We start from the raw sequence: 26,649 nt of genomic DNA, 5'->3' as shown, positions 1-26,649 counted from the left end.
AGAGATCCTAATGTACCAGCATTTGAGTTCCGAGAAGCAATTGAGCAAGAGCTATTTCAGGAGATGGGCAGAGTGGACCATCAGGAAGCAGGTCACATATTCCAGGTGAGATGAGGGCATGACCTCTCTATTTACCGTAGGAGCCAACAACCACAGAGGTCAACAAGCTGAATGTACAGAGATACAAGATAACCAAGCATTGCCCCTCAAAACTAAGCAAGAAGAGAGTGTTGTCATTTCTAATGCTTCAGCTGCTCTTTCTCGTTCTCACCTTTTGTGTTTTTCTGCATATTCAGGGGTAAGAGTGATGTACTGGGCACCCAGGTCTGCTGTACATCTGGGATTGTGAGGGCTTCTGCTGGTAGACATTCTTCCTCCTAAAATAAAAGCCCAGAGATTTCTTATTCATGCATCTGCAACGTGAACGGCATTGGTATAAATGAAGCATTAGGTAAGCCATAACCAAACCGCAAAATACTTGTAAACTGGCTCACCCATTGTGTAATGTTGCACCTTGATTTCTACAAGACGAGTAGAATCTGCTTCTCCAAGACTACTCTGCCAACATTTGAGAGGTACAACACACAGTTACATAATCCCCCTTCCTACATACTTGTCAAACACACGTGACCAAAAAGAGGTAGGATTTCCACGTGTCAGAATATCTGATTAGCAAACAAATTTACATCACAAGAAGATCATTGTGCGGACAACATCACAAAAAAAATCACATGAAACGGATCTAGATCAGAGGGAATGATCATGCGGCTTCTGACCCAGAGTAGACCACTTAATCTGAATGACATGCCGCAAGTGAGCGAAATTTAATTTCTTTGGCCAACTTTGATCTTCCTAAAACTGGGCCAGTTGGTAACTCCAGCAACAACTGCAAGGCTGTCTTTGCATTCTTTAAATGTCGAGGGAGAAACATAATCTTTAACGGGTTTGTTTCAAAAACGAAAATATTTTTCCACCTCCCTTTTTCAAACGCTACTAATAGCAAACTTTCAGAAGTACAAAATAAACCCTAACGGTTTTATTGCATATAACAAAACTACTTTAAATAAGAGACTGTCTTTTCAGCTGAAAGGAATTCACACATCACATGTTCACAAAATAATGTTATCTGATTTAATCACAGGCCTACAGTAGGTGGATACAAATCTGCAGGAATTTGCTGCAAAAAAGGGTAGATCGTAGGAATTTTTAAACAAGCATTTGCAATGCAATCGCTTGCATTTGTAAAAGTTAGAGCGCTTGGCGTTGAATATAAAAATGCTTTTTACTTTTTTGTTTGCAGTTGATTGACCCTTTTTGCATAGCACTATTGCCATTTGTATGAGCTCGTGGTGCTGGAGAACCAGTAAATGGGAAATAGGTTCTTAGAGAAATCTTTGATAAAACGTCTACAGAACACACCAGTTGCCACTTAAGCTTTGTTGAATTAAAACAGGTGCAAGCTACAGATCAGCCCTGCAGTTGAGAACTGCTGTGTACAGGACATAATTAGTCTTGCAATGTTGTATTGGGAAATAGTATTTTCTTCTAGCGAAGAGACGATGAGACAAAAGAAGAACCCAAATATTGGCAAGCTAAAAACTAATAGCTTCATGGGTTTAATATTTTGAAGACTACGCACATTGGAGAAGGTGTTAGCTCAAGGAAAGAATGCGGGTGATATCTGTTTTCATGTAAAATGGAGCCAAGTCCTGCGGGATACGACTGGCGTGGTCTCGCAAGCTGCAAGATGGCCGACCTTGAGTGGGCTCTGCTGGACGAGCAAAATATCCGCCATAATCTGAGGGAAAAAATATTTACCCAGACAAATAAAAAAGGGGGACTACACTGCCCTCACTGCACGGCGCACTCAAAACCCATTGGGAATGGCCCAGAGAGCTGCAAGGGCGTAAACAGAGACATGCAAACGCCACCCATCACATCAGTAGAGTAGGCCACAAGAGAACCGGCATAACAGCACCACAAGAACATGACTACACTGCTGCATAGATGTGGAGTTCACCCCAGCTGCAGCGCCCGCACTGACAAGGGCCTGAAAAATCGCCCGGGTTCAGGCCGCAGTAGGGGACGAGTGTGCTCCGTGTAGAGTGGCTGAGTGCTGGCGGCTGGCCTACAGGACTGCTGCAATGGCAAAGAGACCATAGAGCAGGGTCCCACACCTCTCCGCATCATATACAGCGCAACACTATGAAGTAAGGAGTCAGGCAAGGGGGTTGGGGTTGGCTACAGGCCAAAAGTAGATGAACACACAACACATGACACACTCCTATCAACCCCGCCCACAAGGCCGGTGAACTACAACAGACTTACCATAGCGGCCCCTGACCGGCCGGCGCCCATCTGTGCTACGCCTGTGGCCAGCATATAGCTGATCCCACCTCACAGGAGTCATTACAGCACATGATACTCAGTATTGTGTTCCCTGGGCCGCCTTAGACCCGTCTCTAATCTGTACACACACAAGGCAACTGTCGACCCCAGCAGTACGATTCTGTAAATGGCACCCATCTACACTGGAAGTGATGACCACTAGCTAGGGAGGCAGAGAGATTGAGTCAGCTGCCCAGGAAGGTTGGCAGAAGAGTGTAAAAACTGACACTGCGAGCAGGAGATACACGAGAGAAACGATCCCCCCCCCCCCTTTGACAGCCATAGCCTTCTAGAGCTGCCAGTGCCAAGAGCCTGTGGGAACCACTTGAGGCAGGACTGCGGACTTGCCACGCAACGGATCGTGCTGAGCCCAAGCATAAGACCAGAGATGCTGCAAATCACATGCACAAATACTAGAAATGCCCTAGTCACTGACTCCAGCCAACCGGCCCCCCAGGAACTAGTAGGCAATGCAACTGCTGGACACTGGACAGGGCAGCTAACCACCAACAGCAGCTGGCCAAGACAGCCACAAATTGCACAATCCCCACATTGTACACAGAAATAGGAGGCAAACAAATGCAACATCAAATGGCTGACCAACCGCGCTGCCGGCGGCACCGCTCCGTGCTCCCCTTTCTTCTCAGCATCACGCCAACATACTACACTTCACATTAAGATGGGGAAGACGAACACAAAACAGTCCAAGCTTGTCTGTGAAAACTGCCAAACTGGACTGCATGGAGAATCGTCACAAGATGCGGATGAACAGGCAACGCAGACAGACAATGCTGGAACACAATACGATGTTATTCATTCTCTTCCCTTAGAGGTCAAATCCAGCCTAAAAACAATAGACTCCAAAATAGATCATTTTACTACTCAGCTCGATCATGTGAAACAACGCGTAGACTCGCATGACTCCCGCATTACGCACCTAGAATTCAGAGTCTCTGATGCTGATGACGCCCTCACTGAGGACAGACAGCGCTTGTTAAAAATGGACAAGGTGCTTGATCTCATCCGTGCCAAGAACGAAGACCTAGAATGACTGTACTCTGATGGTACAGACAGCAAGCCGTGATTTCCTGCCATCAAAACGGAATCTTCAACAACTGAAAATTCCATAGACCCTCCTTTACCCGGCTCACACTTCCCATATATAATGATGGCAGGTTGCGCTACTTTATGGACTCCAAGGCTGATATGACCTACGCAAAACAACTAAGCAGGAATATATTGAACACAGATAACTCACCTGGCTCGTCCAAATACGATGACTGAGACTAATATGTATGTGCCCCTTGCAGAACTGATATGGACTCAAACAACACACCAGACTGCTCCGCCACTATACAAATTAACTACAGCATGTGGCATGCCCAAGAGTTGAGACAGGACATAATGTACTATGCTACCCTTTGTTGTTCCTAAAAGTACTACAATACTCGGCCACCCTGACCTCGGGTCAGGGGAGTACACTTGAAGAGTCCATGTACCCTCACAGGATAATTCCTTTGGATGTTCAGTATGTTTAAAAGTTTGGCATCTTTGAGTGGCATGGGTACAACATCTCAACCTGATTAGGGGGTTGAAGTAGGTGGGGGTGGGACATGGGAGGTTTTGGTAGAGCAATGGGTGGGGGGTTTGTTAGATTTAGGGACAGTTTCCTTGTTGCTTAAGTGAGCCCAGGATTATGCTAGCTGCTATATTAAAAGGCTGCACCAACATTTCCAATGGTACAATTTCCCCAAAACCTCAAAGTTTACACTGAGACGCGACGAGACACATACATATAAAAATTGAATCATGACTAATGTAACCTGTCTAACATAACACATTAGGGTATCAATGACCACCACAAATCCAGTCTTATGCATGAATACCTTAAGAGACACAGACAGACAGACTCGGGGACAAGATTAGTGCTGTATCGAGAGTTTCCAGTGCTCCAGTCCGGGATTTGCCGCCGTCCGTCAGTCAGCAGCGCAGCTGAGCAGTACGAGGAGGCGAAGGACGCCGCCGTTCCTCGCTGCCTTGCCGCTTTACTGCCTAGCTTACTAGCTTACTGCAACCGAATACGGCCGCCAAGCATTGACAGCGTGGCCAAAGCATAAAAGCCGCAAAGATATTATTTCTACGGCGGGAGCCGTCAAGTCCTCTCTAACGCGGCCGGAGCCGCTAATTTATCACCCCCAGCGGCAGGAGCCGTTAAGGCTTTCCCAGTGTGGCCGGTGCACCCAAATCATTCTCCCCGCGGCAGGAGCCGCTAAGTCGTTCTCAACGCGGCCGAAGCCGCTGAATATTGCTCCCGTAGGAGGAGAAGGCAGCGTGTAAGAGAGACAGCACAGAGAGTTGGGCTTGGTGTGAGTTTATGAACTTTGCGAACTGCCGCTGTTATCCGTTGTAAAAGGATTTGGTGGTGAAAGCTGAAAAAAAGTTGCAAAAGGCCGTAAAAGCAGTAAGGCTGAAAGGCGCTTTAGAGCTCAGGGGCTTAGAAGCTTGGAATTTGAAAGCAAAAGCGGCAACCGGCATGTGCAGCACTTAGAGTCCCACTCACAGGCAGTGATAGCTGTGTAAAAAACGGCTGTAGTCCTGCGGCTGCGACTGAACTGTTATTGAAGCGAACTATTGGTGATTCTTAAGGACTGTTTCAAGTGCTACTGAGACACCACGGGAGTAGGCGGACTCTAGGAACAGGCGACGGGTGACATTGCAGCCACTATATCACTAACCCACTTGAAGCCCGAAGTTCGAGGAAAAGGGGCAGTAATATCAAGGACCCCTGACTTCCCCCATTCCTCAAGGTGGAGCAGTAAAGCATAATCTTGGGTTACGAGTTGGGTCTTGTGAGCAGTAAGGGGCTGAAGGAGTTTGGAGGAGCCACTTGGGATCACGAAATATTAAAGAATCAACCCGGAGAAACCTTGAGAAACTTTGAGAGATTGAGAGCTGGGACAAGCCAGAGCCAGCATAAGAGGTAGAAAATAAGTTCCAGAAGACCAGCGACGAACTCAGCGAAAAACAGGTAAGGAGTAGCAAAGGAACAGGGTCCAAGGGCCTAAGGGTTCAGCCGAAACGAGAGGGGCAGCAGAAATTACCGGCACTTGTCTGGTACTTGTCTGGTACTAGTCCAGTCGACCTAGTTTTTGAACCAGAGCAAAGGAGCTGGAGAGTGGTACCTATGAGAAATACACTTTTTGATGGACAATAAGACATAATATGACACAAAGGGGGGTTGAGATAGCAGAACCATCCACATAAACTGAGTCCATTTTGTAGTAACATAATACCATATTTTCACCGTTCTTGCCAAAAAGCTATCTACCCAACCATCCAATCCCTGATCATACTTCCAAGTGTACTCCCCCGACGGCAGCTGTCGCTTAAGCGGCAGACGGGCTTGGGGAGCTCCGGGAAAGACAATGCACGATAGGAGCAGGAAGGGAAAACATTCCGGAAATTCGCAGTTTTGAAGATGCGGTCAGAAAAAATCCGAAAGACTCGAATACAGAAAGTAAAAAGAAGGTTGGCAGTAAAAGGGAAAAAAGAACAAGGGAAAAAAAGATATTTAGAAGAGTCAACCGGGAACGAACAATCTGACCAGGCACATATCACTATGGCCGAACCATTTAAATTTGGGGGTGAAAAAGTGAAGTACAATTTTAGGTTCTCAAAAGAGCAAGGGGCAGTAAAACTAAGTAACAGCAATGGTGCAAAATCTCAACAAAGTCCAAAAAAAACAACTTGCTTGACTTTATCACGCAAAAAACGCAAGATGAGAAATGACTCGGAAATAAGTATGAGTCCTAATCTCAAAGAAAAATCGACAATAAAAAATTGGCTGATAAAAACCTCGGCACAAGTTCATGCACCCTGTAATCAAACAAAGCTAACACCAAACAAAACATCAGACGAGGTTAATGAAAATAGCCCAGTACTCATTAATCAGAGCAATTTAGGATCCCAAACAAATCTGCAGAAAAGCGCACAAAAGATTGAGTGGTCCAAATCATTCTCGATCTTCGAAGAAACAAAACTGCGGAGAATGCTCGAAGAAAATATCCACAAGGAAGCCGATCCAATGCAACTGAGCCTCGAAAATTTGAGAAAATTGGAATATTCCGAAAACATGGGTAAAAGAAACACAAATGGACAAAAAAGGAAGCCAACATCCTCTCCAATAATCCTTACATCAAGCCCAATCAGACAACCTGGAAATAAGAGCCAGGTTTCTAACACAGCAAAGAATACAACAAAAGAAGAACACCCTATAACTATCTCTTCCTTGGAAAGTTTAAATAGGTCAACAGGGGCACAGTTGCAACAAACTGAAGGAAAATCCACACTCTGGGGGGATGTGCTCCTAAAAAGTTTACAACAAGCAACTAGTGCGCTTAACTTCCAATCAAATAAACTCGACGTGCAGGTAGATCTAATGAACCTAATTGCATCCCACATATCGGGAATAAATTTGAAACTGGACAAAATTTCGCTATACCTCACAAAAGAAAAGGAGGAAGAAAAACAATGGAAAGAGAAATTAACAGAACAAAATTGCGTCTGCAAGGACATAATAGATAAATTAGCAACCCTACCAGACATCTTGAAAGAAATACTAGTAGTAACATGCAGGAAAACCAACAAAGGTGATAATCCCAACATAGAGGCCAATAAAATTGGAATTCAAAATAGAACTATCCACATCATCGAAGAAGAAAAAACTCCAAATGACACAGATAAAAACGAACCATTAAAGAGAGGTCTGGAAGAAAACAAAACAATGAGTTTATCGGGCATGTCAGAACCCCTAACCAAAAGACAGCGAAAACGGGCAAGGAAGGCAAGAAAAAACGCTACGAAAAGTAAGCAGGCAAAACAATTTTTTTTCGCCATTTTCGAACAAAAGACAAAAGAGGCTACAATTAATCAGATCACAGACACCTCTACCAAAGAGGACGGAAACAAAGAAAAAAACACAGACGAAGCAGAAGAACAAACACAATTTCCAGATCAGATTAAAATAACAGCAAGTACACAAGGAATATCAAAAGACGAGGAAAGGCCAATCACAAACAAAGTCAATGACAAAAATGAAACGCTAAAATCAAATTATAGAGAGGCTACAGAACAACAAAAAACACAGGAAAATAAGCTAAAAAGGGATTGTGAAACTTTGGTTCAAAAAGGATCAAATTGGTACACTGGAGGAAATTCATCACTCATCCAGAAAAAAATGGAAAAAGAGCAAAGCCAAAAAATACAGGCAGACCAAGCGAGGGAACCAAATATTGGTCTGATTATCACGGCAGGAAATAAAGGAAGAACTTGCAGAGACTATTTCGAAACTGAGCCAAATGATAAAATAAGACAAAACGCAAGTAATATACAAATAGGTCGAGAAGAAATGCACCTCTTAAAAGAAGCACCCACAGTAGATCATATTCGACCGGATTTAACAACCACTGTCTGCCAGAATGACAACATATCTCACATTCGATTTGATCCAACTGAGGGAAAAAGGAGAGTCTATCAAACCTGACATCTCGAAACAGCTAGTATGGAAACAGAATGTAAATTACTGTTCAAGCCAGGATTTCAAACAAAAGGAAATGCTGACACGCTGAACAGGGGAAATATCCTGCGATTAATCGAAGAGATTCCAAAACTAAGGGGAATAACAACAAGCGACCTGAAAGTCGTAGAATTCATCCAAGGAAACAAAGACAAGGACATGGAAATAAGCAGTACCGCCTGGGCATCTAAAGAAATAGAAGAGCTTATTTTCTCAACTAGGCCTCACTTTACAGAATGGGGAATAACTTTAGAGCGTCACACCCCAATAAAATATCCATTCCCCTATTAAATAATAAGATTCCTCAACCCAACAACGTAAAGGAAAAAACTCAAACAATCTTGAAGGGAGCAAGAAACAAATCACTTTCTGAACAAGATCTGAGTAGTACCAAAGCAAAGCAGCAATACCAGGGTCTGAAGGAACACAAAGACTGGTCTTGGTTGGCACAGGCACTAAATTCTCATTGATCCTGATGTAGGCAAATTATCACAAAAAAAACAAAGAAAAAACACCAATTTACTCTCAAAACCAGAAATAAAAATAAGGATCTGCCCATGGAACGTACACGGTTTCAAAGAAATGTCCCAAGACCAAGAGACAATAGACTACCTGAGTAAATTCGAAATAATACTACTCCAGGAAACATGGAATGTAACCCGAGGCAAATCATGGGATATGAGGAACATCATATAATGGCAGAAAAATTCGCAAAGTATGGACACCCAAGGGGAGGTTTGTCCATCTTTATTACGAACAATTTAGACTGGAAAACTGAACTGCTCGACTCAGGGGAGAACTGGATACAAGTGATCAAAGTAGAGTCAAAAGCAAGCAAAAAGAGTCCCGGATGGAATTTACTAATTATAAACATATATATCCACCCAGATAAGGCCACAAAAATGAAAAAAGCTCTAACTCTAATAAATTTGATAAAAACCTTACACAGAACCTATCAATCCCACGAGATATTCATCTCCGGTGACTTCAACTGTAACCTAATAAAAGCCAATTGGACCAAGGATAAAGCCCATAATATTTGGAGTGATCTGGAACCCCTAGGTTTAACAATTCTAAATGGAAACACGGAGGGAGACATACCCGCCAAAACCACCTTCACCAGTGGTAAAAAGAACTCCACAATTGATTTCACCCTAACAAGTAACAAACTAAAAAAGAGCATAGATTATTTTGGAATACAAATTCGACCAGTGAGTGATCACTTCCCACAAGAGACAACAATGAGGAAATACATCGAAGAGAAAACACAATTAGAATTTCTTACCGCAATTCCGGAAATATACAAACTGAAGAAAATCAAAAGCAAGGGCCCAGTAAAAAAGGAAATAATGGACTCAGTACTGGAACACAGAATTTTTACGAAGGCCATTGAAAATCAATCACCCATAACAAAATGGGAACATTTACATAAATTTGTGCTAGGAAAATTTGCGGTAAACACACCAGTAATCCATGGTCACAAAGCAAATAAAGAGCAGTGGTATAACACCAATCTAAGAGATAAGTAAAGGGAAATTGAGAAAAAATTAAGAATAAAGGCCGCAGAAAAAAGGTTAGGAAAAGAAGTAGATAACAACAATATACAAAAAATGAGGAAAGGATACAAAGAGGATTGCAGAAAAGCAAAAAAATCTCATACAGAGGAAATCTTGGGAGATCTGTTAAAAACAAGTAAACTACCAAATAGTGGAGAATTTTGGAACATAATAAATAAATTAGCGAAAGGAGCTGGTGGTCAACTTAATATAGAAATAAGTGAAACAACATGGGCCGCTTATATCGACAATTTGTATAACCTCCAGAGTTACCCAATTAATACAGAAACATCCAAAAACCTAAAAAAAGGTCAAGAACAAAAAGAAATAGTTCTTGGACAAAGGAAAAACGACCAGCAGGAAGACACTGCCCAAGAGGAACAAGAGCCTTTGACAACTATCAAACAACTAACTGCCCTAATAAGGAAAATGAAAGCGGAAGGAGCAGCTGGCCCAAATGGAATGCCAAATGCCTTATTCAAATATGACACCGACTTCTGGGCAAAATACCTGACACCACTATTTAATCACATTCATAAAGATAAAAAGATTCCACTGTCCTGGAAAGGAAACATCTTCCACCCAATTCACAAAAGAGGATGTAGAATGGAACCCGGGAATTCTAGATTAATAGCTTTAATCGACGTCGAGGCAAAGCTTTTTTCATCTTGTATATTGTCTCTACTACGACAATGGAAAAAGGATAATAAAATAATACCCAATTTCCAAACCGATTTCAGGGAAGGCATTAACCAATCTGTCAGCTCTGTCATTATTAATCGAAGGAGCAGGGAAAAGAAAGACTGGATTAATAGCCTGCTACATAGACCTGAAATCCACCTTCGACGAGTTCCTAGAAAACGCCTATGGAAAAAACTGGATCTTTGGGGGTCTTCCGCCGGCACTAATGGAAACAATAATGGCAATATATAGCGGAACATGGGCAAAAGTAAAACTGGGAGACGGAAGAAGAATATCTGCAGAACTAAAAATAACCAACAGCCTCAAACAGGGCTGCGTGCTCTCCCCAAGCCTTTTCAATATATATCTGGCTGATTTGAAAGAACAACTCAAGAATGTGACCGGACACCCGCCAAAATTGGCTAATGAAAGCATCCAGTTCCTTCAATATGCGGACGATATTGTAGTCTTAAGCCAAACACCAATAGGCCTACAACGAACAATATCCGAATTAACAGACTATTTCGATAGAGAAGGCCTGGAATTAAACATCAAAAAAACAAAAGTGGTGAGATTGACGGGCACTAGCAGAAGATCTTTCAAGTGGTACACAAAAGGCAAACACATTGAGCAAACAACTGCTTACAAATATCTGGGGGTCACAATAAGTAAAAACATGTCCCTTTCAGACCAAAAAAGAATTATTGCTGCAAAAGCACAATCACTGAGCTTTGCGTATAAAGTTCTCCAAAAGAAACTGCAATGTCCATCAAACGACCACCTGCTAAAAGTAATGGCAGCCCAAGTCTTACCATCCCTCTCAAATGGACTGGAAATATGGCATGGGAAAGAAGCAGCCATTTTAAACACCCTCCAGACAAAAATATACAAATCCGTGTTCCATCTATACAAAGGATCAGCCCCGGCCCAAATAAGGCTGGAATTTGGCTTGCAAAATCAAATATACCAAAGGAAAGCAGCCCTAGTGAAATGGTGCTGGAAATTGAGATCGGCGGAAACAGGATCCTTAAACAACTTATGTTGGCAAGAAATTAAAAAACAATATGACCAACAGGAACCCAACTCATGGGGCAATGATCTGCGAACATCATTAGAAACCCTCAAAATAGAGGAGATCTGGAAGAATCCACCAGAAGAATCATCCTTTAAAAAGATTTGCACGCTAAATGCAAAAGCCCTAGCTTTGGTAGAAGATAAAAAGACCTTGGCCAAACGGCGACATGCATGGACCATTCTAAACTCGTACAAACGATTAAAACCTCAGCCCTACCTTATGGCGCACTTCCGGCTATCTTTAAAAACAAAATTTATGGCCCTCAGAATGGGTGACCATTTCTCTAAAGACTTGATCCCGTCATGGAAGGACACACACCAGGGACCAAGATGCAGACTATGTGATTATCACAGTGAGACCTTGTGCCACCTCCTGTGCACATGTGAGTCCGCCAAAGAAAAGAGGCAAATTTTACTGAAACCAATTTTTAATATGCTACAGATTCGTACCTGCAGGCAAGCTGTGACCAGCTGGATGGGAGCAGGTTTCAACATCCTAAAATGCCGCGGGGTAAAATTTATGAACTCTGTAGAGACTCAGCTTCAAAAAGCAGAAACAGACCATAGATAAGGTCTGGGATAAAGTGTTTAATTAAAGAATGAGAAAACATATTTTATGTAAATGCACTTTTAACCTGTTGCTATCTTAAATTGAGTATTTGTACATGGATGCTTTATGGTTGTGACAAACCAAATAAAGTACATTTTTGACTGACTGAATACCTTAAGAGACATGATTTAGACATGTGTTTTCTTCAAGAAATACACTTATCCACCAGTAACACAACTGGACTACGGGCCCATTGGTGGAGCAACCTCTACTCATCAGTCTACTCTAGTTATGCCAGGGGGGTAACCATCCTACTCAAGAAGAGACTTCTCTTACCCACCACACACCCCGACATGGACCCCGATGGTAGATATGTTGTAAGGAGGAGTACGCTATACAAGCAACTATTGATTATGATGGCTGTTTATGGACTCAACTCAGACAATCCTGACTTCTTTCTTCATGTCAGGAGACTGATAGCAAAACATAGCCCTTGCCCGTTAATCCCGGGCGCTGACTTTAACGTTGTGCTAGACCGCTCGGGTACCAGACTACAAAATTCGCAAGCCGCAGAAATATTAAACTCACTCATAACTGACAATGCGCTATTGGATGTGGGGCGACATGCCCAACCCAATGGACGTGAGGGAACCTGCTTTTCCACCTCACATAACTCCTGGTCCTGCATCGACCTGTGGATAGTAAACAAGGACTTAGTTAACTGGTCTTCCTCTATTGAACATTTAGCGCGCACTTTGTCTGACCATTCCCCGTACCATTGGTTCTTCAAATTCCCCAGACCCTATGGGGTATGTTCTCGTGGTGCCTTTCCCCACACACTCCGAGGGACAGAGCATTTACTGAAGAAATTTGTTGCGCCATCTGTGACTTTTTTGTATTAAACACTGGCTCGGTCAGCTCACCCTCTTCAATGTGGGAAGCGTTCAAGGTAGTTATCCATGTCCGCGTGATTTGCCAAGAATTTCTTGCTTGTTTCGGCCGAATAGAGGGACCCTGGAAAGACAAAAAGCGAAAATCATATTGATGGATCAAGCATATAAAACCAATCCCATGTCTGGTATATTAGCTGAGATTAGAGCCAAAATGTCAGAATATCAGGATGAGGCGGAGAGAGAGGTGCATTACTTGGGGCACGAGGTGCATGCACGGCAATACGGGGAAGGGAACTGCGCTGGGAAGACATTGGCTCATCTTCTGAGGAGACCACATGCCTAGTCATATGTGGCCAAACTGCTTGATGGCAACAGCCAAAGAGTCACATCTTCCGCAGACCTGATCAAAGTGATGTTCTCCTTTTACTCTCAACTCTACTCCACCGGTGTGATGAGAGATCTGGAAAGTTTGAGACAATATTTTGAGTCAAACAAATTGCTATGGCTAGGCCCGGGTCACAGGGAATACTTGGATGTTCCTTTCACATCTGAAGAAATTGCACAGGTTGTGTGGATGCCATGAGAGGAGCCTGTGAACAAGGGCTTTGGCAGCCCGAAATGCGTAAGGCAGAAAAAATGTTGTTGTAATTGCAGATTGCCTAAAAGAATGGAACGACATACTGTTGAGTGCAGCTTCGTCTGAGGACATTTTGGTATTTGGGATATATCTGCTTCCAGAAGAAGGTTTCTTAACGGAGGATAACCCTCACTCACTAGAGGATGACATGCTTCAAATTAGGTCCTGTCCTACCTGCCAGGTGAGTGGCAACACAAGAGGGAAATGCTAAGCCCCCCTGCAACCTTTCCATGGCTTGAGCACCTCTTTCAAGCGTGTGGGCAATGACATTGTGGGGTCGCTGGACCCTAAGACAGCCATGGGCAACAGGTTGATCCTGGTCTCGGTGGACTATGTCACCCAGTACCCAGAAGCAATCCATCTGAGGACAGAGACTTTGCCCTCTGTAGCCAGGGTACTGATGGGGATCTTTACCCGAGTGGGATTTCCCAAAGAGCTGGTATCTGACAGTGACACCAACTTAATGTCCATGTACATGAAGGGCATGTGGAAGGAGTGTGGGTCAACCCAGACGCTCTCCACTCCTTACCATCCCCAAACCAATGGGTTGGTTGAAAGAGTAAATTGTACCCTCAAAGGCATGAAAACGGGTCTAGCCGGACCAATAAGGAGTACGTTGGATATCCTCCTGCCGTGTCTTTTATTTACCTATAAGGAGGTACCGCAGAAGGGGGTTGGCTTCAGCCCTTTTGAACTTCTGTACGGGCACCCTGTGAGAGCACCTCTCCGTTTTCTGAAAAAGGGCTGGGAGAAATCTCCAAGGAAGCGACACCAGGATGTATTCAGCTACACGCTGGCCTTCTGCAACTAACAGCCTGCTTCTAGAAACTCGATCAGGAGAATCTAACAGCTAGCCAGGATGACAGGAAACAATGGTATGACCAGAATACTACTATTCTGGTTGAGTTTCAACCTGATCAAAAGGTGTAGGTAATGGCGCCCATGGAGCCTCATGCTCTGCAAGACTGCTGGTTAGACCCATTTGAGGTGAAGGAGCACAAGAGTGATGCCACCTACCTGGTGGACTTGCAGACTCCTAGGGATCCTTTGAAGGTCCTGTATTTAAACCGCTTCAAGTTTCGAGAGGTCTGGGTTGACCATGCTCTTGATCCTGGATGATGGAGTGGAAGAGGAAAGTGAACCTCATCTGAGCCCCTATCTTCCAAAGAGCAGCATGGGTCAGTAGAGGGTGTGAACCTCTACCATATTCTGACCCTAGATCAGCAGAGAGAATATCACTACTTGCTGGGATAGTTTGCATCTCTGTTCTTGCTCACCCCAGTAGTCGCCCAGTGGTGCACTCATGACATTGACACTGGGGATAGCCAGCATGTTAAGCAAAAACCTTACAGGTTGTCTGACAGAGTGAAAATCAGCACCAAGGAGAAAGCATTTAAGATACAGAAGTTCTTTTTTTTTTTAACCCTCTAACAGTCCTTGGTCCAGCCCAGTGGTCTTGGTCCCTAAGGCTGCTCCGCCCGTGTTACACCCAAACTCCGTTTCTGTGTGGACTATCATGGGCTCAATGTGGTAGCCAAGATTGACGCACACACCATCCCCAGAGCTCATGAGCTCATTGATCAGCTGGGAGCTGCCAAGTTCCTCAGTGCGTTTTGTTTTAATGTCTGGGTACTGGCAGATTGCATTGATCGAGGAGGCACAAAAACGGTCAGTTTTCTTAACGCCAAAAGGGCACTACCAGTTCAGTGCCATGCCTTTTGGGTTGAAGAATGCCCCTGCCACCTTCCAGAGGTTGGTCAACCGGTCCTAGCTGGTGTGGAGAACTTCAGTGCAGCATATCTTGACAACATTACAGTCTTCAGCTCCAGTTGGTAGGACCATGTGTACCTCATCCAGGACGTCCTCAGAGCACTGCAGAGTGCAGGCGTCACTATCAAGGCTAATAAGTGCCAGATAGGACAGGGCTCTGTGGTTTACTTGGGACACCAAGTACAGGGTGGCAAGGTACAGCCCCTGCGACCAAAGCTCAACACCATTCTGGCTCAGACACCCCCAAAGACCAAGACAGAAGTGAGAGCCTTCATAGGCCCCAATGCCTACCACAGGAGATTTGTCAAGGAATACGGCACCATTGTTGCCCCCTTGACAGAGCTGACCTGCAAGAAGCACCACATCAGGAGATCTGGACAGGTGTGTGCCAGGCCACTTTGGACATCATGCAGGAGGCCATGTGCACGGTGCCCATGCTCAAGGCTCCTGACTTCGACAAGAATTTCTGTGGCAGACTGATGCCTCAGAGCATCGTGTGGAAGCTGTGCTTTCACAGTTAAAATGAAGCCTTCGTTAGTAGGATGCTACTTCCCGGGGAATAGAGGTGGAACGCAATAGAAAGGAAAGCATTTGATGTGCTCTGGACGCTGACAAATCTAAGACCCTACTTGTTTGGGATTCACTTCCGGATTAAGACAGACCAAAGGCCCCTCAGATGGTTAATGCATTTGAGGGGTGAGAATCATGAATTTGGAGGTGGCCCATCTCCCTACAGGGAATGGACTTAAAGGTGGAACACCATCCTGGAACAGAACACACCAACAGTGATGGTCTTTCCAAGTTTTTCCGCTTTAGTGAAGAGAACTCCCAAAAAGGTTGGCTAGTTCTTCTGAGGTTCTATAAATTCTGAACCTGGGTCATAAAGGTCGTGGTTCTGTTACGAATTTGGTAACAGCGAACCGTAAACAGTGAGCTCAGCAAGTATGAGTGTTTTCGTCATGTTACACCGATGGATGCACTGTGTATTTGAAGATTTCGTTCTGAACCCTTGGGTTCCATTTTGACGTGGCAGCCATTTTGTGGTTGCCCTCACATAGGCCGATGACTTTAGCTGACTTTTGGATGATCTGAGTGAACTGACCCTGTTGCCTGAAGCTGACCTTGTTAGACCAGTTCCTTGCCCAGTAGCTGATCAAGATTAAGGATCAGAGCACAGGAGATTGTAAAGTTTGGTATGCACTTACATCCTACTTCTCATCTGTTTTTGTTCCTCCTTTTATGGCTTGTTTACGATATGGGTTGTGGTCTTTTATTATGGGTTTGTCCGGCTTGTGTAAGAAGGAATGTTGGGCTTTTTGCATGCTTGCAAAAGCTAGGACTGCCCCTTTCTTTTATGCTGAGTTTTGTAACCCTAAGCATATAAAAGGCCTCTGTTCTCTGAATTCCTCAGACTGCCTCATTCAGTTGCTAAGGCAGCTGGGTGACGTAGCCTCACTTATTGAAAGTTTAATAAAGATGTCTCTTCATATTTCAGCTTCTGTGCCAAGTTCTTTATGGATATTAGTAAGACCCCTGAGATGGAAGATTTTTTGGATATCAACACTTCGCACTTTCCGCTTGGGGGACATGTGTTAGACCTTGTATCATTTGGAGTGGTTTCCCCTGATTTTTGCTCTCTGTCCTCCTGTTTTGACTGTGTGCTGAACCTGGTTTTTGCTAACTTTGGGGCTCTGGGGACTTTTTCACTGCTGACCAGTGTTAAAGTGCATGTGCTCTGTGACTAAAATATAATGGCATTTGGTTTCTCTGTGATTGGCATATTTGATTTACTGACAAGTCTAGTCTGTAAATCAAATGCTACTAGTGCGCCTACAGCACTGATTGCGCAACCCACATGAATAGCCCTTCATACATGTCTCATGCCTGCCACTGAAGAGCCTGGATGTGCAGTTTTAAACTGCCATTTCGACCTGGTATGTTCACTTACTTTCCAGGCCCAAACCTTCCCTTTTTATTACATATATATCACCCCTAAGGTAGCCCCATGGACATGGGGCTACCTGCGATACGGTCCATCACGGTGTGTTGATGTACCGATTGTCGAAGACGGGGGTGGAAGGCAGGGCCTGGAGACTCGTGAAATCTTTTCTGGCTGACAGAATCCAAACAGTAGACTTGGGGCAGGATAAATCTAAGCCTTTTGCCCTCCCATGCGGGATGCTACAGGGGTCCTTCCTGAGCCCCACGCTTTTTAATACTTATGTCAGTCCACTGGCGGCATTGATAAGATCATTTAGTCTGCAGCTTAGATCCGATCCTATGCAGATGACACACAAACGGTGTTGTCCATACAGCGAGGGACCCAAGATGGTATGGCCTCAAGATGTCATGACTGTCCGAAAGACATCTATGGCTGGATGGCCTCCAATTGCCTGAAATTGAATGCAATTGCAAACAAAACAGGTGATGGACCGAATGTGGATCAATGTCACACATTCATCCCAGTCCAAAGATCTGGGCCCAAATCCATCGTTTTTTTGCACTCCACACCACCCTGGGTTAGACAATGGCGATATGCAAATCAGCTCTGACCCTGTGCCCCATTGGAACAGTCCAGTCCGAACTACAAAAGCCATGTCCGTCCCAGAACGGAGCTAGCTTGACTCCAGTGGTGTGGAGTGCCTGGGACCCACGTCTGGGCATCCCCAGCGCACTTATGGCGGCAATTGCAAACAAAACAGGTGATGGACCGAATGTGGATCAATGTCACACATTCATCCCAGTCCAAAGATCTGGGCCCAAATCCATCGTTTTTTTGCACTCCACACCACCCTGGGTTAGACAATGGCGATATGCAAATCATCTGTGACCCTGTGCCCCATGGGAACAGTCCAGTCCGAACTACAAAAGCCATGTCCTTCCCAGAATGTGTGACATTGATCCACATTCGGTCCATCACTTGTTGTTTTTGCAATTGCCGCCCTAAGTGCGCTGGGGATGCCCAGACGTCGGTCCCAGGCACTCCACACCACTTGGAGTCAAGCTAGCCGGGCTGATGAGAGGTGTTACCTCGAAACCGGTCCGGTCCTCGGATGCTTGATTCCGTTCTGGGAAGGACATGGCTTTTGTAGTTTGGACTGGACTGTTCCCATGGGGCAACAGGGTCAGAGCTGATTTGCATATCGCCATTGTCTAACCCAGGGTGGTGTGGAGTGCAAAAAAACGATGGATTTGGGCCCAGATCTTTTGACTGGGGGAATGTGTGACATTGATCCACATTCGGTCCATCACTTGTTGTTTTTGAAATTGAATGCAGGCAAGATGAGGTCATTAAGTTTGGGAACAATCCCAATATCTGGACACCTGACATGTGGCCTGAAGTTATCGGAAAGTTACCAGCTCCCTCAGGTAAAGCTAAAAATCTGGGTGTGATCATGGATCAGAAACTTGATTTTGGGGACCAGGTTAGCAGAGTTGTATCTGCCTGCGTCTATATCCTTAGGATATTGAGAACTCAAATTTTTCCTTCCAGCCGATGATTTCACGACAGCAGTCTCAGCCCTCATTTTGTCACACCTGGATTACTGCAACAGTCTGTACTTGAATTTGAAAAAAACACATCTGTAGAGACTACAGCTAGTACAAAATGCAGTGGCGAGAATGCAAACAGGCCTACCAAGGTTTGCCTCTGCTCGAGATTGACTCCGGCAACTGCACTGGCTGCCAGTAACAAGACGAGCACAATTCAAAGCACTGTGCACTGTCTTTAAAGCACTGAGGGGCAGTGGCCCGGAGTTTCTGGGCAGATGCTATGAATGCTATGTTCCGGGTAAGCATTGAGCTCCGCCGAAGGCAGATTGATAGCTGTGCCCCAAACAAAAAAGGCTAGTTGGAGAGGCAACAGCTTTTCCTATTGTGCAGCGAAAGCCTGGAACAGCTTGCCGACGCATCTCAGGAATGCCTCGAACAGGGCATGGCTTGAGCGCCATCGGGGATGGCAGCGGGCTGCTCTCGCTCCGGACGGAGATTAATTATACTGGAAGGGCGGCATATGGAGTGGCTTCCCGGTGGAGTTTGATGCAGATTCGGCTGTCGGAGTCTCAGCTGAGCCTGCAGAAATATTTTTCGCCTTGCAGTGATCCCACTATCTTCCGGAATTCATCTTAGTTATGCGGCGCGCTTGTTGAGAAGAGCGCAGCCGCCACCTTGTGTGCCTTGTGGCTTCACTTCAGTCTGGTAGTCAGCAATATGAAGGTATCCCACTCCCGCTAAACAGGTGACATGGACATCGGCTTCTTTATTGCTTTAACTCCACCTCCAGTTTTCCCACAACTCAACTACATTATGAGGCGCATTTCTTATAAATAAAGCGACCGCCATCTTATGTTCCAGCAAAATGCCTCATCTTTGGTTTTCTCCTCATTGTGTTTCTTTTTTCCTTTCCTTAGGATCTGGTGTATTTAAATGAAAGCATTCTGATGTTTTATAATGCCAATTCTCAGGCTATTGTCATACTTCTGGGTTTGCTTCTGCAATAGTTCTTTACTGACTGATTTCTGCCTCTCCACAGTTTGGTATATGCCAACACTTTCTGTCAGAAATTACAGCTTTTTATTGGAACACTCTTTTTGCAACACCTAGATATATTTTTAATAGTCTCTATGCTGTTTTTTGACTTCTACTATGCTATGCCTCCTTTGAATATGCCATTGCTGATATGCCAACGGTGATGGAGTCAATGGTCACGCTTCAGCTCTGTTGATGCAAGGAAATAAACTTTGACGGCTGTTGTATGATTCACACCCTGTTTCTTCTACGCTACACATTTTTGAAAGTCTGACATTTTCAGTTTTCCTATCTATATCGAGCCTGCTCCCTTTCCTGGTCAGAAAATAACTTTAAAAAATAGGTCTTCATCTTGTAAGAATTCAAATTTGTCCGCTCCTCCTAAACGACATAAGAAGGAACCCAATTCACCTACCAAGTCGCCACTACCCATTACAATGGAAGACCTTATGGAAGAGATTTGATGAACCTTTTGTCATTGATACTAATGCTACTCTTCAAAGGTTAGAAAAGAAATGGTCTAACTTGGATTCAAGAATGTCTGCGGTGGAACAGAGGACTAGTTATACTCAGGGTTTGTTACCTGAAGTTGCGGCCATGTCCAAAGAGATTGCTCTCCTCAAGACACAATCAGAAGATTTAGAAAATCGCAATAGATGGAATCACCTTCAAATTTATGGCATTCCTGAAGGAGAATGAGGTAATTGAAATTTTTATGGTCAGGTATGTCCCCTAATGTGTACCCCAACGTCTCCATGTACGAGTTTAAAGTGCATGTAACTTCCCTCCGCAACTGAATCCGAAGACGCAAATACATTTGCGTCCAACGTTAACATGTCCTCTATCAGATCCACCATGAATGGATTGATAATTCAGTTCCTAACTATGCCTTGCCAACGTCTTTACATGGTGCACTTTCACGTTTTTTCCTGGCTCTGCAGAGCTAGGCCCTGATTTCTGCCTTCGAACCACTTCTGTCTCTGTCTCTGAAAGCTGCAGCATGGAGATGCATCCCTGACCTCTGCCTTACTTCCTGCCAAGCGAAGCGGTGCCTGACTCGGCCTGGCCTGCCTGCCAAAACAGTATTTTGCCTTCAAGTTATCAGCGTAGCCAGCTCAGCCTCCTCGAAAATACATTCCAGTCTAGTGAAATAGGTAAACAGTTCCCCGGCTGCAGAGCAAAGGGCCAAGCCTTCCTGTCTCCCTCATGTAATTCATTGCTCCCGTTGCCATGGTAGGCCGATGGCCCCGTGCATTGCACTTAGACACATATGCATTTAGTATAGAATAGCCTCTGCCCGAGAGACCTTTTACTTCAGATTAAACATACCCCAAATACAAGATATCAGACATGTTACAGGAACAGGTCGGTCTGACATGCCAGACGTCTGTCTCTTCTACTAGTGCTAAAAGTCAGACCCTCAGCTTTCTCCAGATACACGTCAATCACACGTCATACCAGCTGCGCGCGCACCCAGGGTATAGGTTTTAGCTGACTCTGCAGAATCTTCTATGCAACCACCCACTTATGACACTTTTCTGTGACGTTTCCAGCACACACCTCCGTGCACGCCTTTGTACACGCCTTTTTGCTACGCACATGTGTTCTTATCATATTCTTTTCACTTGTCACGCCTACTGTATTCATTGCTATTGCACAGTTTTACTATATATGTCATGTACTGTTAATAAATCGTTGACATCTTTTTGCCATCATTGCATATACCCCCGAACCCTTGTATTGATGGAATTGATTTCCATGGCTCGAGCCATCCCGAATTAAAGCCCGTATGACTCAGACACCCCGGACTCTGCCTCTCATTTGATTGAGCTATTCTTTTACTTGTCAGTAATTATACGGTAAAAATTGACCGGTAAATTATATTTACCACAAGAGGAAGGTCCTGACATGCTGGCCTTTTTAAAATTACACATTCCCAAGATTGTTGGTCTCAACGAGGGCCCAACTCTCAATCTACAGCGTGCTCATCGCATTGGTCCTAAATCTGCAGATTCTTCCCCTTCATCGTCAGTAGTTCGTCCCAGAGGGATAATTGTTTAGTTTTTGGAAAACACTGAACTGTTAGTGGACCTTTCATCTGCAAAGACCAGGAAGCAGATGCTGTGGTCTGATCCAAAAGTTTTCTTTTCTCAAGATGTGGCCCATGCAACTGCAGCTCGTCGCAAAGAATTCCTTTCTCTTCGCCCAGTCCTTCGATCCATGAAAGTCAGATACGGATTAGTCCATACTTATTTTTTCAAGGTTACTTATAAAAAAGGTCTCCTTTGATCGTCCTGAAGACTTGAGACAATTTATATCTCGCCCAAAGGGGACGGTATGGACTTTGGAGGGCCTTGAGTTGCATTGTTATTCCGTTATGTGTCTGTTTTTTCTTGAGATTCTTATCTCTCTTCAAATGTTCTGAAGATTCTTATTTTCTATGTTGTTGTTGCTTAAGATTGGTTGTTGTAATTTTCTCTTGTCTTTAGTGGCTTGGAGGTCTTCCTCAATAAATATTTCATATTGTTAATTTTCTTTGTTTTTCTTGTAGCTGTTTCTCCTCTTGTACCGATCCATTCCCTAGATGTCTCCCTCCTCCTTGCCCTTCTATCCTGATCCTAGAGTTCACGGTCATCCCCTATGTCTGGTAAGTGTTGCATTCTTCATTGCTATTTAGGTCGTTGTTTTTTCCTGCCTTTGTTTTATGTTATGTATGGCCCGATGTAGGTAATATTGATTTACCGATTTTTAATTACCGAATTTTACCGATTCAGTAATTGAAAATCGGTAAATAAATGTGGTTGACATGTAGGTATTTCCAGATGTGGAAATACCGATTCTGTAACATTCGGTATTTACCGATTCTGTAAATACAGAATCGGTATTTCCCATTGATTCCTATGGGCTTCAAAGCCCATAGGGATCAATGGGAAATACCGATTCTGTATTTACAGAATCGGTAAATACCGAATTTTGCAAGGGTGCAGGGGGTGTCACTTTGACACCCTCTGGCACCCCACAAATAGGCATGTGCGCCATGTGGCACACAGACATGCCCTAAGGGCATGTCTGTCTGTCACATGGCTAGGTGTGCACGCACACATGTGCATGCACACCTGAAATCGGTATTTTACCACACAATAGGATTGTGTGGTAAAATACCGATTTTGTAGGGCCTTTGGGACTCAGAAGAGTCCCACCTACATCTGAGATTTACCGAATCGGTAAAAATACCGATTCGGTATTTTACAGAATCGGTAACTTTACCGAATCGGTAAAGTTACCGATTCTGTAAAATTGTGCCCCTACATTTCAAATCATGTATACCGGTCAGTAACGGCCGAAAATACCGATTTTCGGCCGTTACCGACCGACCTACATCTGGCCCGTAGTTGTTGGTCTCCCTTGTTTTGTTATTCTATGTTAGATTAACTCCTTCTACTTAAGTACCCTATTTCTTACTTTTGAATGATCTCTTTCATCAATATCGGTTCTGTCGTCTGTCCTCCCTCGCAGCGCCCAGCCTCCCTATGTTATCTTCTTCACTAGGGTTATCAATTCCTCCTCGCTTGACTGAAGTCTCCCGGTTTCTAGTCAGCTTTTCTTTTTCTATCATCTGTCTCTTACACTTTCTTTTTCTTTCCTTTTCTCTTTCTGTGACTTTTCCTTTCTCACCCTCTCTGTCCTACTTTCTGGATTTTTCTTTCTATCTCTACTTGCATCTTTTATCTTTTCACTTTTTTCTCCTCTCTTTTTTATCTTGTTTTTGCACCTCCTCTATTTTTTCTTTCATGCTTATTCTTTTTTACTCAATTGCATTAATCGTTATTTCTATGGCCAATCACACACTTCTCAAAGCTTTCTTGCTTTTGTTTTTGGCTTCCTTCATATTGACTGTTCATTTATGTTGCATTGTATATCATTATTAATAATATTATTCTCCTGGTTGTTCTGTAATGACTGATAATGTTCGGATCATCTCATGGAACGTAAAAGGATTATGTAATCCTGTTAAAAAGCAACGGCTACTTACCCATCTTTCTAAACTTCAATGTAAAATTGCTATGGTACAAGAAACCTATCTTAATGAGAGTGATGTTAACTCCCTCAAGAAGCAATGGGTGGATCATGTTTATTGTTCCCCTGCCAAAGATAGGAAAAATGGCATTGTAATACTCTTTCACAAATCCTTATCCCTCATGATAGAAAAGGAAGAGAAGGATGAAGATGGTTGCTGGCTTCTTCTTCATTCTATTATTAATGGTTCTCATGTTTCTTTACTGAACATTTATGATCCCACAGGTACTGATTCACATTTTTGGCAATCCAAGTCCCACACTCTTCATGTTTGCTCCAGTTCTAACCTCATAGTGGGTGGAAATTGTAATCAGGTTATGAATCCCTTCATTGACAGGAAATCCTCCGTTAAGTACATCCCCAATAAAATGCAAAAAACTTTTGCTAAGACCATATCTACAAGAGGCCTAGTAGACGCATGGAGAATATTCAATCCTGATAGTTTAGAATACACTTTTTATTCTCCTACTCATAATTCTACCTCTAGAATTGATTATATATTTTAAGCCTGCATCTCCTTACCAACCTCCTTCATGCAGAGATTGGTCCTATCCTTATCTCTGATCACGCTCCTGCTCTGATTAGTTTAGATCTTCCTTCTTCGTCTTCAAAATCTCGGCACTGGCGTTTTAACAATTATCTTCTCAAAGATCCCACCTTTCTAAACCGTTTTAAAGATTTTGTATCTGAATTCTTTCTTCTTAACTCTACTCCTGATATATCTTTCCCTACGGTTTGGGATTCCTATAAAGCCACAGCTAGAGGCTTCATTATTGATTATGTAGCTAGCAAAAAGAAAATATTTCGCAAAGAATCATTTTCCTTGCTCTCTTCCATAAAAAAATTGGAACATGCATATTTTTCATCCAATAACGCTGATTCCCTTAAGAACTTGGTCCAAGCAAAACTTGATTTTAATAGGAAATCTACAGAAGAGGCCTCTGGGACATTGTTAAAAATAAATTCTAAATTCTTTGGTGGTCGCAATCGAGCCGGTAAGTTGTTGGCAAAATATTTGAAGGTGAAGTCTCAAAGATCTAGAGTTGTTAAGATTAAGGATGATAATGATACTCCCCGTTTTAAAGATGAAGATTTTTTGACCAGTTTTACAGATTTCTATAAAACCCTTTACACTTCCGAATCGTCCCCGACTGACGCTAATTTAGACTCCCATTTTGATTCATTACTTCCTCGCTCTTCTCTTCTACCTGATTGTTCTACTTTAGAAGGAGATATTTCTCTTTTAGAGATTAAATCTGCTTTGTCCATGCTACCTAAAGTTAAGGCTCCTGGTCCTGATGGCCTTAATGCTGAGTTCTATTCGTGCTTTTAGTCTATTCTTTTGCCCCATCTTTTATCTCTTTTTCAATATTTTGCTCCTAATGGAGAGGCTCGAGGCTCTTTTCTTGAAGCTATGATTTGTTTCATTCCCAAAAAAGATAAAGACCCCTCCTGTTGCGCCTATCGTCCTATATCTTTGATTAACCTTGATTGTAAGCTATCGCCAAGATATTAGCCCTTCGCATCAATCTAATTCTTTCGAATTTAATAGGTTATGAACAAACATGGTTTGTTAAGGGTAGGATTATTTCTGATAATTCCAGAACCTTCCTTAATATGAATCATCTTGCCTCTGAGAGTTCCTCCAATAAAGCTGTTATTACCTTAGATGCGGAAAAAGCTTTTGACCGCGTTCATTGGTTATTTATGATGCGTGCTCTTAAATGGCATGTTTTGGTCCCCATATTTTGGCACTTATTAAACTATTACATTCCTCTCCAACGACTTCAGTTTTTGTTAACGGTTCTCAATCTTCTTATTTCCCTCTACAAAGAGGTACTCACCAATGATGTCCTCTTTCCCCGCTACTTTTTATCCTTTCCCTTGAGCCCTTTCTTCATTCTTTATGACACTCCCCTATCTTTTGAGGCTTTATGCACAAATCTGTTGAAATTAAATGTACTGCTTATGCAGATGATATTATGTTATATGTTTCCGATCCCTCTATGCCTGCTTTTACCGAACTTCTCTCGTCTTATGCTGTCTTATCAGGCTATAAATTAAACTTTTCTAAATCAGAAGTGCTCCCTTTAAATAAATACTGTTTATGCAGTATGTTTGAGGGTATTTTCTTTTTTTTTTTTTTTTTGGTAATCCTCATATATCACAGATGGAACTCTTGATGGGACACTGGCTCCTCCATGCACTGCTGGCCGTTCTGTACTGACCCTCGTTGGTTTTGGCCTGATGCAAGTTGGTTAGCCCGCACCCTCAAGTAGCCACTCCCTTCCCCTCCAAACTCCTTTCCTTTCGCCGATCCGTGTGCGCCCTTTGCTACTTAGGAGTACGGGGAACCAGCAGGGCTCTAGACAAATCATTGGAAAACCAATCATCGATCTTGCCATGCCACCAAGGCTGCCCACACATTCGTCAAGCTTCTGGGATCGCATGCCACATCTGATTTGCAAGTCAACATAATCTGCTTCAGGCAATTAGCAAAGGTTGGGGGAATTGGATCTTTCCAAGCCCTGCAAATCTCGCGCCTTGCTAAAAGGATGATGAAAAATACAAATTTGGTGGAAAGATCATTAACTTGATAGTTCATCACTAGCCCAAACATGACTGTGAACCTTGGGAGTGCTATAGGCATTAAGAGGACTTCTTCCAGAAATTCCTTTATCTTCCCCCAATATTCCGTTAAATCAGGACAATCCATAAACATATGAACATCGTCGGCCTTCAAGAGGCCACACCTTGGGCAGTTGTAGTTCATATTTGAAAATTTTGCCAATTTCTTCGGAGTTATATAGACCCTGTACATTGTGAATAGATGATTCCTTTTCAACGCAGCCGGCTTAATTATGGCATTCAACACCCTGAAGGAATCGCGCCAAGAATCCAAAAGAGGCCCATTAGTCGGG

General features: G+C 43.5%; 1 protein-coding gene across 4 annotated transcripts in view; it reads right to left on the bottom strand.

The window, feature by feature from the left end:
* The window catches only part of RNLS (renalase, FAD dependent amine oxidase), a 513,712-nt gene that overhangs the window by 432,431 nt on the left and 54,632 nt on the right, over nt 1–26,649 (bottom strand). For 2 of the 4 annotated variants that reach the window (XM_086921951.1, XM_086921950.1), the window contains exons 2-3: nt 12,748–12,838; nt 272–377 (exon numbers count right to left, since the gene is read on the bottom strand). In XM_086921951.1, coding sequence (XP_086778077.1) covers nt 272–369 — 98 coding nt within the window. In that variant the 5' untranslated portion in view covers nt 370–377; nt 12,748–12,838. The remainder of the gene's footprint in view (nt 1–271; nt 378–12,747; nt 12,839–26,649) is intronic. The other 2 variants (XM_086921948.1, XM_086921949.1) reach the window with 1 other exon arrangement.

The sequence above is a fragment of the Lissotriton vulgaris genome, chromosome 5 (genome assembly GCF_964263255.1).
Source record: "Lissotriton vulgaris chromosome 5, aLisVul1.2, whole genome shotgun sequence".
Taxonomy (NCBI): Eukaryota; Metazoa; Chordata; class Amphibia; order Caudata; family Salamandridae; genus Lissotriton; species Lissotriton vulgaris.
Note: the sequence above shows the minus strand (reverse complement) of the source record. Positions and strands in the feature narration are given on the sequence as shown.